Below are 13,526 nucleotides of genomic sequence, written 5' to 3'. Positions count from 1 at the left end.
TATTTAAAAAAAATGCTCAATCCAAGTAACTCTGGTACTGTTGCCACTTCTCCTGTGTTGGGCACAGACAAGGAACAACAGCGTAAAATGAATGTTGTGAGAGCAGTCAAAGATTATATTTTGGATATGGTGGATAGCGTGAAGGGTGTTAAAGTTTTATTATTAGATGAATATACTGTAAGTATGACCGGAATTAAATTTCGATCGGGTGATGAATCGCTTCAACTTTTCAACAATGATTTTGAAATTAGAGAGATATTGTTTCTGTTGTAACTCCATTCAGTTTGATCATGCAGAAGAACGTTTTCTTGGTCGATCTTTTAAATAATGAAAAGAGACAGCCATTACCAAATATGCGAGCCATCGTCTTTGTCAGACCAACAAGTGATAATGCCATGCATCTCAAAGCAGAGCTTCTCTCTCCTAAATATCAATCTTATTCTGTTTGTAAGTTATTCGACAAGACAAATGAGTTGTTATGACAATGAATGTATAATAGTCTTCTCTAACGTTGCAAGTCAGAACATTTTGGAAAAAATTGCATCATCAGACAAGAATGAGCTTGTGAAGAATGTATTCGAATATTTTTCTGATTACTTGGCATTGGATAACACTATTTTTTCATTTAATATCCCAAGTACTATATCATTATTGAATGCTTCATGGGATGATCCACTTATTTCTAAAATTAATGATGGATTGACAAGTCTGTTAATATCACTTAGGAAGAAACCATTCATACGATATCAAAAGAGTTCCGATTTATGTAAAAAACTTGCAACTGAGCTGAGCGAAAGAATTTCCACAAACAACCACGACAATGGAGTTTTTGATTTCAAGATGGAGTCTGAAACAAGATATCATGCTAAGGCTCCTCCTCCACCAATTTTGTTGATTCTTGACCGTAGAGACGATCCTATCACTCCTCTTCTCACACAGTGGACTTATCAAGCAATGATTCATGAGCTGCTTGGTCTTCAAAATAACGTAGTAACATTCCCAAGCGACAAGAGAGAAGAAGTGATTTCTTCACAATATGACGAGTTCTTCGCGAATAACATGTATGAAAATTGGGGAGATTTGTGTAAAAATGTAAAGAAAGTTGTTGACAGATATCAAGAAAATCACAACATGAAAGAGAATATTCAATCAATTGAAGACCTTGCAAAGTTTATGCACAACTTTCCTGTTTTTAAGAAACAACAGCAGGAAGTTGAAAAGCATGTTTCGATTGTCACAGAGCTTCGTTCTATTGTGGCGAAACGTCGTTTATTAGATATTAGCGAGGTCGAACAAGAGCTTGTTTGTGGAAAGTCACACGCAGATAATTATGAAGCGTTACAAAACATGCTAAACAAGGAGTCCCTTTCGGAAAAAGATGCTATTCGGTTGGTTCTTCTCTATGCACTCAGATATGAAGATAGAAAGGCTGAATTGAAAAATCTTAAATCTCTGCTTTCCAGAAAGGGAGTCAAGAATACAGCTCTCGTTGATTATGCTATCAAATATGGAGGTAAATCACAGCGTACTCCAGGCCTTTTTGACGAGGCACCAACAAGCATCTCTCTCACTGGCTTTTTCAAAAAAGTAGCAAGCGAATTCCAAGATAAGGAAGTTACCAATGTGTTCACTCAACACAAGCCAAGACTCTATGACACATTAGATCTTTTATTTAAGGGAAAGTTATCGTTCGATGATTATCCATTTATTAGCCTTACTTCAAGAGAAACGTAAGTACTGTCGATATTGTGTCATTATTCAACAACATGTTTTAAATAGACCCCAGGAGGTTATTGTATTCATAGTTGGTGGCTTCACTTACGAAGAGGCTTCGTCTGTTGAATTATTTAACAGCAAATCAAGAAGAGAGGCTGATGAAAACGCTAAAGTAAAGGCAAACTTTGGCGTTATTAGCTCCTGAATCAAATTGATGACAATTTCAAATCGGTGGTGCTTGGAGGCACCTCTATATTGAACAGCGATTCGTATCTCAAAGAACTTAAGGCGTATGTCAAGAATCAATCAAGAGGTCAGTTTGATAGCGATGAGGAAGAAGATTCTCTTGTTTAATTTATAGAGTTCGTGTGGACTCAACAACCTGCAGTAGCAATAAAGGAACGACCTAATCACATTGATCTTGCAATTTGTGAGAATTCTCACATTCTGAATTTTGGTTGCCGCCACAAAAAATGAATGAAAACAACGACATTGTGTTTCATGACTTTGTTCATCCCGAACGTCACCACTTTGACCAGCTGGAAAATGCGATCGAAGAAGCTACCATTAAAATCAGCTCACAAGAAGCGTATGTAGCATTAATTTGTAGCGCACTATTGTATAAATGCGATCATACAGAATTATTCATGAACAACAAGAAAGCATTGAAACTTTGAAACAACAATTACTGCAAGCTCAATCAACCATCCAACAACTTCAAATAGAGAATGAAAAATTGAAAAGAGATTTAGAAAAATCTACAAGTAATAATTCATCATCTTCGGGCACATGTTTTGTTCCGAGGTCATCAGACTCGGCTGGCCTTGCAGTAGTTGGAAGAAATGCAGCTACTCATTCCTCTTACATGCACCAGACAATAAGTAGCAACCAAGGAAACGCAATGACAACACAACGGAATCAACAACGATCGGCCACATCTTCCAATACCGCAAATTCTTTGGTAAGACCAAAACTCCAACCTGTTGCACTTCATGAAGATCGATCTGGGGTAACAACATCTTCAATTCCATCCATTCGACCAACGAGGAGAACAAGCTCCAAAGCTTCAACATCTTCCATCTCATCAAAAAGTTCTACCTCCAGAAAAACTTCCCTTAGACCAACAGCCAGTTCTAGTAGTAGCAATAGCAGCAGCTCTTCAACGCCATCTTGTGTAATATCGGAAGATGAATTGCTTGCTAGAAAGTTGCAACAAGAGGAATTGAATTCATCTCCCTTTCAAACGTATATTAACAATTTTGATCAAGTCATTTCCAATAATTATTTCGATCATTATCAAAACGACCATTTTGGACAAGTCTCACAAACAAGTAGCAGTATACCCTCAAACATTACTGGAGATGAGTCATATGAGGAATTGTTAAGGTTGGATGAAAATGCTGTAAAAATTGGAGTGAATAAGGGTCTCCTATGGCAATTTCCAACATTTATTCATGATGGAACCAAATCTATGAATGAAGAGAACAACTCTTGTGTCTGCTGTATGGAAGAATACAATAAGGGTGACCAGTTAAGAAGATTGACTTGTTTTCACACCTTTCACAAGGACTGTATTGACCAGTGGCTGGAAGGAAGCCACACTTGTCCTATTTGTAAATTAGACTTGAATGAACATTGAAGGGTTGTTGTTGTGAAGTAAATAAACACTGCCCAGCCAAAAAGCAATTATTGATTTAGGTGAGCGTTAGAATCACTGCCAAGGATTTTGTCCAGTGGCAGCCGTAGGGACTACCTCGATATTTTCCTAAAGGGTGTTCTCAAACATGTCGGGTGAAATGTTTTCGAAATAATCCTTCGAAGAATTGACGTAACAAATTGGCAATACTTTTTCAAACGCTGGCTCCAAGCAGCAAATTGGTGGTCCTTGCCGAAATAAATGTGGTTCGCAAATAAAAATTATTTTTCACATTGTTTTGAGGTCATATAATTGTTCTCTGACTCTTCGATGAGATAAGACTGGATTTTTGAAATATAGCAAAGATGGGTTGTGTTGTTGCTGACCATTGGGGCCAGTGCAAGTTTTTGAGATACAAGACACCAATTATTCTTAAAACAAAAATGCAACAACCGTTTTCTTCTCTATCATCATCCTCACTTTCTGATGCTAGCAAGAGCAATCATGGAATCGGAAAGGAAACCTTGAAAATCATTCTGAAAAAACTAAATCAACAACTTCATCACGAGTTTTTCGACAGTGCTACGGAGATTGGCTCTCTGATGATCAGCAGTTGTTTCAATACTATTGTCGGAGATGTTAATTCTCGGAATGAATTGATTGAAGGCATATCGCCATACAACACTTCTTGGAGTATTAACAAGTGTGAATTTTGTGTGGACAATTTGGCAAATACAGTACTAGTTTCTTTCAAAGAAAAATATAAAGCAAGCTCCGCTCTAAGCGAAGAAGCAGAATGGTTGCAAATATTTGTGGACTTGCTGGTTGTGTACTCCAGAGCGTTGATTGGAAATTCAGAGGTGATGCGAGCAAAGGTAAGCAAACGTTAAACGTGAATGTTAGCGTACGAGTCACCAATTATTTAGCAATATCTAAGTCAGGCTGTAACGATTTCTTCATATTTATTGGATTATTTGTCATCCAAGACGCCAGATGACAAGAAAAAACATTATTATATTTGTGACATTCTTGCAGACGCCTGTTTAAAGAATAACCTAGAAGATGAAGCAGAGATTCATTTAAAATCAATACCAAAAGAGTTTAGAAGTGTAAAAAACTTTATGAAATTAGGAGATATTTACATGAAGAAAGATAAAAGCAAGGAGGCTGTCGCCTGTTACCAAGAGGTGTTAAAAATGGATAAATATGCAATATCAGCTGTAGAGAAGCTCATTAAACTTGGCCTTCCTGAAGACAAGAAGAAAAATCTTACGGATTACTACAAGAAAGAAGAATGGTTGGCAAAGCTCGTGGATGTCAAATATTATGCACACAATAATCAACATGAAAAATTAATGCCCTCGCTCAAGTACTTGGAAAAGTCATTTCCTAACAACGTTGGGCTTCAATTGAGTTTAGCAGATTGCTATGATCAATTATCAAAATACAATGAGGCATTGGATCTCTTCAAACAATGCTATAAAATGGATGGATATACAGATTTAAAAACGAGCACCTATGCCACACTTTTGCAAACTACAGGTCATCCTTTAGAGCTTCAAACACTTTCTCAACGATTATTAACAACGAATAAGGGATCTGCAGAGAGCTGGTTGGTCATGGGAATTTACTACACATCAAGAAGTACTCTACTAGCAGTGGCAGGTGGAGATGAAAATACAGAGAGAAACAAACTTTCATTCCAACACAACATGGAAATGGCAATACGAAGCGTAGATAAGGCTTTAGAATTGAATAGCGCTTTTGTACTGGCATATTTATGGAAGGGACATTTACTATTAATGAATCAGCAGTATGCAAAAGCCATTATGGTCTACAAGCAAGCAAAAACTATTTCAAAGGATATCAGGATATTCCAAGGACTAGTGAAAGCATATTTAGCGTTACCTCAACATTTCCAAGATGCTCTTAACGCTGCACGAATCGCACAAAAACACTACAACTCTAAGAATGATTACAAGCCACACATACTATTAGGCAGTGTCTATACGATGAAAGAAGAACTTCATGATAATGCACAAAAAGAGTTTGACCTTGCCCTCAAGATATGTCAAGAAACAGATAATGAATTTGGAATGGAAGAGGCACTTCTAGGAAAGGTAGAATTAGATATCAAGAGACAACAATTTGATTCTGCCATCAAAACTTTACAATCTCAAAATCTTAAACAGAATACTGACAGTATTCAAACCAAACTTGGACAAATCTATTTGTATCAACAACGTTTTGAAGACGCTTTTCAATGCTTCCATAAGGCACTCTCGCTGAATCGATTTAATGAAATTGCACGACAGGAATTACTGAAACTTGAAGAAGCACCAGCTGAAGAAGAGGCTGAGGAAGAATATGACATGTAATCTCGATCACAAACAAGCATAAACATGTATGATGGATAAGCTCCACACATGCATCATCTCTCCAGCACACTCAGCATCTGCATGAAAAATTCCAATTTCGGCCCAAAGACAATTCGGCGATTGTCCTTGTGTTCCTTTTCGAGGCCTCCCAACACAAGAGAATGCCAAAATCCAAATACAAAAAAACAAAGGAACATCCATCATCGGAAACACCACCATTAGTTACATTACACCTCTAACAAGTGATTTTCACCATGCAAAACTCATGTACATCCGTCGTGAATAAGGTTGTCGTTGTTGGAGGAGTTGCTGGAGGCGCCTCTGCTGCCACTCGACTTCGAAGAATTTGCGAAAAGGTCAACATTGTCTTGTTTGAAAAGGGAAAGAATCCATCTTTTGCAAATTGTGGAATGCCCTATTACCTTGGAGGTCAAATTGCATCCAGAGACAGTTTAATTGTTACCGGAGTAGATACTCTCAGAAAGAGATATAACATTGATCTTCGTATTGAAACAGAAGTGCTTGCTATTGACCGAGCACAAAAACAAGTGTTGTGCAAGACACCACTTCGAGAATATTCAGAGTCATATGACAAGTTGATTTTGTCAACTGGAGCTGAGCCAATTATTCCACCATTGGAAGGAGTGAAGAATCCAAATATTCACATTTTACGTTCTCTCGAAGATATGGATCGAATTAAGCAACATGTTAAACCTGGAAAGAGATGTGTGATAATTGGTGCTGGGTTTATTGGATGTGAGGTTGCTGAAGCAGTCACCCATGCTGGTGTTAAGGTTAGCATTATTGAATTACTAGATCAAGTCATGCCACCAATGGTATGTTTTTTTAATAAGCATTGTTTTATGAATCTGAATATCTGAATGATTGTATGATGATTTAACACAACATTATTCGTGCCTTACTTGTGATTTTTTTCAAAACTCCAATAGGATAAGGAAATGGTAACTCCTCTCCAAAATGATTACAGATCGAATGGTGTGGATTTGTTGCTTCAAGAAAAGTGTGTCAAATTCTCAGAAGGAGAGAATGGTAGTGTCAATGTCCATCTCGAAAGTGGAAAAATTGTGAACGCTGACTTTGTTCTTCTCTCCGTGGGTGTCAAACCTGAGAATAAGTTAGCTGTTGAAAGTGGATTACAAGTCGGTCCTCGTGGTGGTATTGTGGTCAATGAACATTGTCAAACCTCAGATCCTGATATTTATGCATGTGGAGACAACACTGAAATTGAAGATTTTGTGTTGAAGAATAGAACTCAAGTTCCGTTAGCTGGAATTGCCAATAGACAAGGAAGAATTTGTGTGAATCACATCTTTGGTAAAACACCAGATAGTTTCAGAGGAGCTCAAGGAACATCCATCATGGGAGGATTTAATTATACTGTGGCTAGCACTGGAGCAAGTGAAAAATCTCTTCAAAGAGCAGGATACACTTCCTATGACAAGGTCTACACTCCAATTAACGATCATGCTGGATATTACCCTGGTGCCAAGAGAATGATCATCAAGTTGATCTTTGATACCTCTAAGGAACGATATGGAAAGATTCTAGGATGTCAAATTGTTGGCGAACACAACGGAATTGCTAACAGAATTAATGCAGTAGCCATGGCCATTCAAGCTGGAATGACTGTGTTTGATCTTGAAGAATCTGAGCTTGCTTACTCACCACAATATGGCTCAGCAAAGGACCCTGTGAATATGATTGGTTTTATTGCATCAGGTGTCTTGAGAGGAGAGCAACGAATGGTTCAAATTCCTCAAGTGTTGGCCAATCGAAGCGATTATTATTTGGTTGACGTGAGAACACCTAAGGAGTGGCAATCTGGTCATTTTGAGGACGCTGTCCACATTCCAATCGATGATTTGAGAAATAGACTCTCTGAGCTACCAAAAGACAAGAAGATTGTGACCTATTGTAGAATTGGAATGAGAGGATACATGGCTCAAAGAATTTTGAATGAAAACGGTTTTGACAATGTCCTTAACCTTGCAGGCGGTTTTGAAACCTATGAGAGGCTCTACAAGTAAAGGCATGAAGATGATGCAATTCTCTAGCTAGGCTTAGGAAAGAGATACCGAGTTTAATTAAAAATATAATTCTAATTTTTTTAAAAAAGCCGCCACACGGTACAGTAAACATCATGAGTGATTTAAGTCCCCACCAGCAAACGGGAGTGCAACTTGGCCATCAAGTCTCCGAAGAGGACATTAAACGATACAGAGAAATCTTTCAACTTGTAAGTATACATTTCATAAATTTCTGAATTGAGAAAGAATCGTGTTGGATGCGGGATTTAGGTGGATAGAGATGGAGGAGGTGAAATTGAACAAGAGGAGCTTGGTACTTTGATGAGAACCCTAGGATTGAAACCTTCCGATGAAGAAATTAATGAAATGATGAAAGAGGCGTAAGTACTGTACTGGTCAAAATCAGTGGAATGCAAATATCATCATTATAGAGATGCCGATAATTCAGGTGCTATTGATTTCGATGAATTTGTAGCAGTCATGTCAAGGAGCGTTCAATCACAATACACAGTGGAGCAGTACATTAATGCTTTTAAAACTTTTGAGACTGATGATTGCCCCTACGGGGTTGTGAAAACCAAGGTGTTGGAGCACGCATTAACCACCTACGGTGACAATCCCATTACGTTACAGGAGGCTACTGAACTGTTGGCCAACGTAGATCCAGAAAATACTGGCAAGATCAATTACATTAATTACATCAATATGCTTGCAGTTCAATCAGGAGGCCAACAACAACAGAAAAACAGTTAGTTCTATGATTGTATCGTTTGTAAATTATGTACATAATAAATTATTTAAAGCCTCTCATCTACCAAATCTACAAAATTATCACACTTAATTACGTCCAAGTCCTCATCTTTTTCTTTCCAAATGTCAAGTAAATCTTTGGTAAGCTTACTTCCAAGAAATACTTTTATCCTTTCTGTTAAATTTGTCACATGCAATCCGTCGGATTCAATATTTGTGAGCAGCTTCACTAAAATACAGAAAAATTCAATGCATTTGGATCGTAATATTTTAGAGAGATCCTTGTTCCTCAATATGGTACATATAACATCTGGACCGCTAGAATCTTCACAAAATAAAACTACACAATGAGGGCAATTGTGAAGACAAGACAGTAAGCAATCTAGACATGTTAAACGAATTTCATCCCACACTTCTTCTGTATCTTTTTTAAAATCCAGAGATTGATATGGACTGCTTTTTGATGTACTTGTCAGATAATTATTGCCGTCAGAAAGTATTTTTAAGATAAATTTAAATCCTTGAACAGTTGCCAAAGTATTGGAACATGCCGATGAAATAAGACAACATCCCTCCAGGACCAACAAAGCCTTATAAATTTCAACAGCTGTCACTGGGCTCAACGCATGCTTTCCAGCTGTTGTGTGTTGCAAAATATTGGTCACTACATTTGAAATTACTATAACATTCAAATTAGCCTGTTATTAAATTCTCATAAATTACTCACCATTTGTATCTTCGTCCATCTTCTTTTGTAATATCGAAAATATTTCCTTGTCAGTGCTAGTCTCCAATCCAGATAAAATAGAAATTAATTCATCCAATCCTTTTTCTCTTTGAAATGAATATCTATTCCTCAGTAGTGAAATACATCTTCCAATATTAAATTTTAATTCTCTTCTCAACTTGTCATATTCATACCATTGTTCATAATAGGTTAGAGGTTGTCGAATATCAACATGTTCTTCAGACGAATCAAGAGATAACCGAGATAACTCAATTCTAGATGTGGAAGAATGTAAATCTAAACCATCCAAATGATCATTCGTGTTGAGAGAAGATTTAATAGATCTATGGTCGTCGTTATTTGTTGATTCGGAAGAAGAAACAGCAGGTGAAACATCACCCTGATTCAAAACTGGTGGTGAGTAATCAGAATTTGAGGACGTCTGTTGTTTCTTCATTTTTTAATAGTTGATGATTTGAGCAAAGGACGTATGATGAAGGTGGCCAACCAAAGGTTGCAGCTTTACATCCAACTCAAAGCTTTGTGGATCTCCGAACTTGATAACAAAAAATAGCTCATCATCATTTCATGTTCCGATTTTGCACAAGAAGGAACGACACCTAAAACATTCGGCTTTAAAAATTAGAACATTTTTCTCTTGCTCAAATTATATTTGTAAATAATAACACTCGAAACTTATTGGAAAATGGACCAGTCATCACTTCCGAATCAAGAAACATCATCAACAAATAATAATAATAACAGTAAACCAGTGTCCATTATTGTAGCCACCTCTCCATCATCTCATACTTCATCATCAACGCCTCCGACATTTTTCTCTCAACCATCATCATCTTCCAGTTATGATGCAACTCAACACAAGAACACTTCATCAGGAATGAACCTGTTGAGTTCCTACAAGGAAAGAAAATATAAATATTACCAGAAACAACAGCAACAGTCGTCAAGTAACAACAACATTACTACCGATCGGAAATTTACTGATGAACCACGATCTATTCAGAGCAAGCAACACAAGCATCAAACAACAAGAAATACAGCCAGCAACAGATGCAACGTTGCCTTCACAACATGACACTGCGGTGCCATCTTCGACTGAACCTGAAATTTCAAAGAGCCCAGGAACTAAAACCAGGTCTCGTTCCGTGAATGATCATTCTGCTCCTCTTAATTTATTTGAAGAATCAATCAAAGAGAAGAGACTTACACCAAACTCTAGCCATAAAAGGAGTAGCTCTTTGGAGGATTTGTCTTCCTCAGCTCCAAGGCCTGCAAATGAAACTCTTAATCAATCGGTCAATATAGCACTTATGCCGAATACCACAAGTAAGGAACGTGTCGTTCATCATCAACGTGACAAATTTCTATTCGATGGTGATAAATTGTTGAAGAAGCCATCACCTATGAGGACTAGATCTGAACAACCTACATCTCACTTCAATCCTCATGTATCGCCTGAGGTAATAGACCCTCGCTACAGTTTAAAGATTGAGCCTACTCAAGAGTTAGTTTCATATTCCATTATGGACTTGAACAAATCAGCTGATAATATACTGCCTGCAAGAGCAAGTTCAGATCATTCTTCTACAACTCATAGACATGATGGACATTCTTTGGGAGTTTCCTCTGCTAGAGGGTCTCATTACAGAAAAGCCTTTCCAGGAAATTGGATTCCCAGTGGTAATAGCAACAAATTCAAAGGAATAGGGAATCCAGAATACAACAATTCTATCAACACTGCTGGAAATGCTATCAAACACAGCTTTAAAGAGTTTAAGAAAAACATTAGAGATGGAGTTGAAAGGGGTGTGACAACAGTGCGAAATGCTCCTTCTTTCATCAAATCTGTTCCAAAAAAAATTATTCCAAAACAAAACACAATTTACAGCAATTCTAAAGATGATGATAATAAGCTTGATATTCTAGAAGAATTTTCTACCTTTGATGAGCAACAACGAGAAGCTATTGGTGAAGTGTATATAACAAATATTCAAACTAGAAATTTAAAGTCAGTGGAGGGTTATGCTACTGAGCCAGTACCCACTAACTCACAAAAACAATCAAAAGGATCTAATCTTTCTGTGGGAGCAGAAAAAGAAAGCTACCAATCATCTCCTCGCTCCAACGAAAACAACTCCGAAAATATTTTGTTTGAGGACTATATCACTTACTGTGAAGTTTTATGTGAGGGAAAAGTTCATAGAACCATGCCTCTGGCGGGTGCCTACCTCAACAAGAAGCTTAAATGGTCTGAAGAATTTAAGTTTTACATATCTGACGAAACGAGCTCTATATCTGTTGAAATTTTTCATAGCCCAGTCAAACCAAAAATGAAAAAGGAAATTATTTGTTTAGGATTCGTTTCAATACCCCTTTCAAAAGTTAAAATAGCAAAGGACAGAATACTCGAAGATTGGTTCTCATTAACAACTCCTCTTGGAAACAAACTATATACTCAGGTTCATTTACAAATTCAATATGTACCCTATCAAAATCCAGCTCTTTCTGCTGCTGACTTAGAGCTTCTTGATAACATGAGTTTAGAACCTACCTTTACTCAAGCAACCGAGCCAGTGAAAAGTAAGCCTCAACAAAAGATGCTACTTGATGCTCTCAATATTGACGTTCACGACTCTTCTCTGGAAAATTTATCGTCATTTCAATCGTCAGATCACACTGATGGATCATGCTCCTTGAATACACCATCGATGGTTAAAACCAATTTAATATTGGATAGTTGCCAACATGGAAAGGATCAAAAAGTAATACAAAAAGTTCAAGATGAATTGAAAAATATAGACAATTCGCTAAGAAATGATATTCAGGTTTTGAAATCAGATATTTATGAAACTAAAAAACAGATACTTGACATACAAGAAATATCGAATATACATCTGTCTGTAAAACAAAAGAAAATTGACAACTTGAAAAGCAAAGTAGACAAACTAGAATCAAGAATGAATCACCTTTCCAATGTAGTTCTGCAGCTAAATTCAGCTCACTCTACCACAAAGGATAAAGTTATTAGTCACGATGAAGACTTAAAGCTCTACGAGAGCAGAATCAAGGAATTGGAGAACAAGGTTCAACTACTCCACAGTCAACGTGCATCCATCAAATTGAAGGAGTGGATTTTCTACTTTTTGGCAATTTTGTTGTTCATTGTCTCAAAGGTAAGGTCATTTGAAACTGGATTATAGTTTACCAAAGACTAACGTTTTAACATTTGCTCAGATTATTGTGTTAACAGGATATGTTTACAAACGTATCAAGTTGAGACGGCCACCTCAACGTAGCGATATTGATGACGCCTCAGATGACGAAGATACTTTTTCTGAATTGAGAAAACGAATGGATGGAGCCGAGAAGCGATATAGACAAATGGCTACAAACACTAAAAATATGGTTGTCGATTCAACAACCACTACCAACGAAGAGCAACCAAGCACTGCCAAGATATTCTCCATGCTGTCTCCAATTTTACCATTTCTACAAAAGGCGAATGAAATAGAGAAAAAAATAAGCAACACGATCACGACTGGAGTATCTCCCTTCTCAAATTTTGCAGAGTCTTTTAAAGAAAACAATCAACCATATCCTGACGTTGATATTGACAAAATAGTTGTTTCGAAAAAGAATTCTAAGGTACGGTTTGACTCATCTTCTGATGACGAAGAAGAAAGACTTATTCGAGAATTCAACAATAAGAGGTTGAGCAAGTCAATATCGTTTTCATCAATAACTAGCTCGGACGAAGTTACCTCTGGTATGACATCAGCATTACCTGAAGCAAGCGATTCACTACCAGCGAACAAACCAATACATGGAATTAGCTCAATAAGTCCTATAATGGAGTCATCAAATACTAGTTTGCTCAGCATTCAGATGCCAGAGCATCAACAGACATTTTTACTCAATCAACTTAAAAAATCATTTGACAATCTAGATGAATATGACGACATGGACGAGACTAGCCCTGAAACGACCACTAGAATCACAAAAGAAATCGCCAAATCGGCCGAAAATGCAACACCCTCAAAAACACAATCTTCCATTATTCCAGAGGTTCAAGACCAAGCGGATGCAAAAGAACAATCTATTATTGAAGAAACAGAAAAGTTGCAGTCAATATCTCATTTCTTTAGAAAATCAGAAAGTAATTTATCTAATTTGAAATTAGGTGAAAAACTAAAAGCTGAAGAAGATGAAGGAGATGAATTTGATTCCTGGTTTAATAAAGTAAGGTAATA

General features: G+C 37.1%; 7 protein-coding genes across 7 annotated transcripts; 6 read left to right on the top strand and 1 right to left on the bottom strand.

Annotated features, from left to right (window-relative positions):
* Window positions 1–12: 12 nt before the first annotated feature.
* Window positions 13–1,921, top strand: C9374_000176 (uncharacterized protein; the record flags this gene model as incomplete). The annotated part of the gene is made up of 4 exons (XM_044691102.1): window positions 13–177; window positions 252–447; window positions 500–1,730; window positions 1,780–1,921. The coding sequence occupies 4 exons, from the start codon at window positions 13–15 to the stop codon at window positions 1,919–1,921; spliced, it is 1,734 nt and encodes a 577-aa protein (XP_044552729.1).
* Window positions 1,922–2,189: 268 nt separating this feature from the next.
* On the top strand, window positions 2,190–3,355 carry C9374_000175 (uncharacterized protein; the record flags this gene model as incomplete). The annotated part of the gene is made up of 2 exons (XM_044691091.1): window positions 2,190–2,305; window positions 2,356–3,355. 2 exons carry the CDS (start codon window positions 2,190–2,192, stop codon window positions 3,353–3,355), a joined length of 1,116 nt encoding a protein of 371 aa, XP_044552728.1.
* A 440-nt stretch (window positions 3,356–3,795) lies between these two features.
* C9374_000174 (uncharacterized protein) lies at window positions 3,796–5,730 on the top strand (the record flags this gene model as incomplete). Its single annotated transcript, XM_044691080.1, has 2 exons — window positions 3,796–4,227; window positions 4,279–5,730. 2 exons carry the CDS (start codon window positions 3,796–3,798, stop codon window positions 5,728–5,730), a joined length of 1,884 nt encoding a protein of 627 aa, XP_044552727.1.
* A 254-nt stretch (window positions 5,731–5,984) lies between these two features.
* On the top strand, window positions 5,985–7,778 carry C9374_000173 (uncharacterized protein; the record flags this gene model as incomplete). The annotated part of the gene is made up of 2 exons (XM_044691069.1): window positions 5,985–6,566; window positions 6,681–7,778. 2 exons carry the CDS (start codon window positions 5,985–5,987, stop codon window positions 7,776–7,778), a joined length of 1,680 nt encoding a protein of 559 aa, XP_044552726.1.
* Window positions 7,779–7,891: 113 nt separating this feature from the next.
* On the top strand, window positions 7,892–8,531 carry C9374_000172 (uncharacterized protein; the record flags this gene model as incomplete). The annotated part of the gene is made up of 3 exons (XM_044691058.1): window positions 7,892–7,987; window positions 8,049–8,158; window positions 8,210–8,531. 3 exons carry the CDS (start codon window positions 7,892–7,894, stop codon window positions 8,529–8,531), a joined length of 528 nt encoding a protein of 175 aa, XP_044552725.1.
* Window positions 8,532–8,575: 44 nt separating this feature from the next.
* Window positions 8,576–9,712, bottom strand: C9374_000171 (uncharacterized protein; the record flags this gene model as incomplete). Its single annotated transcript, XM_044691047.1, has 2 exons — window positions 8,576–9,207; window positions 9,256–9,712. 2 exons carry the CDS (start codon window positions 9,710–9,712, stop codon window positions 8,576–8,578), a joined length of 1,089 nt encoding a protein of 362 aa, XP_044552724.1.
* Window positions 9,713–10,259: 547 nt separating this feature from the next.
* C9374_000170 (uncharacterized protein) lies at window positions 10,260–13,524 on the top strand (the record flags this gene model as incomplete). The annotated part of the gene is made up of 2 exons (XM_044691036.1): window positions 10,260–12,449; window positions 12,511–13,524. 2 exons carry the CDS (start codon window positions 10,260–10,262, stop codon window positions 13,522–13,524), a joined length of 3,204 nt encoding a protein of 1,067 aa, XP_044552723.1.
* Between the last annotated feature and the right edge of the window lie 2 nt (window positions 13,525–13,526).

Source organism: Naegleria lovaniensis (assembly GCF_003324165.1).
Source record: "Naegleria lovaniensis strain ATCC 30569 chromosome Unknown tig009, whole genome shotgun sequence".
Taxonomy (NCBI): Eukaryota; Heterolobosea; class Eutetramitea; order Acrasida; family Naegleriidae; genus Naegleria; species Naegleria lovaniensis.
This window is presented reverse-complemented; position numbering and strand designations above follow the sequence as displayed.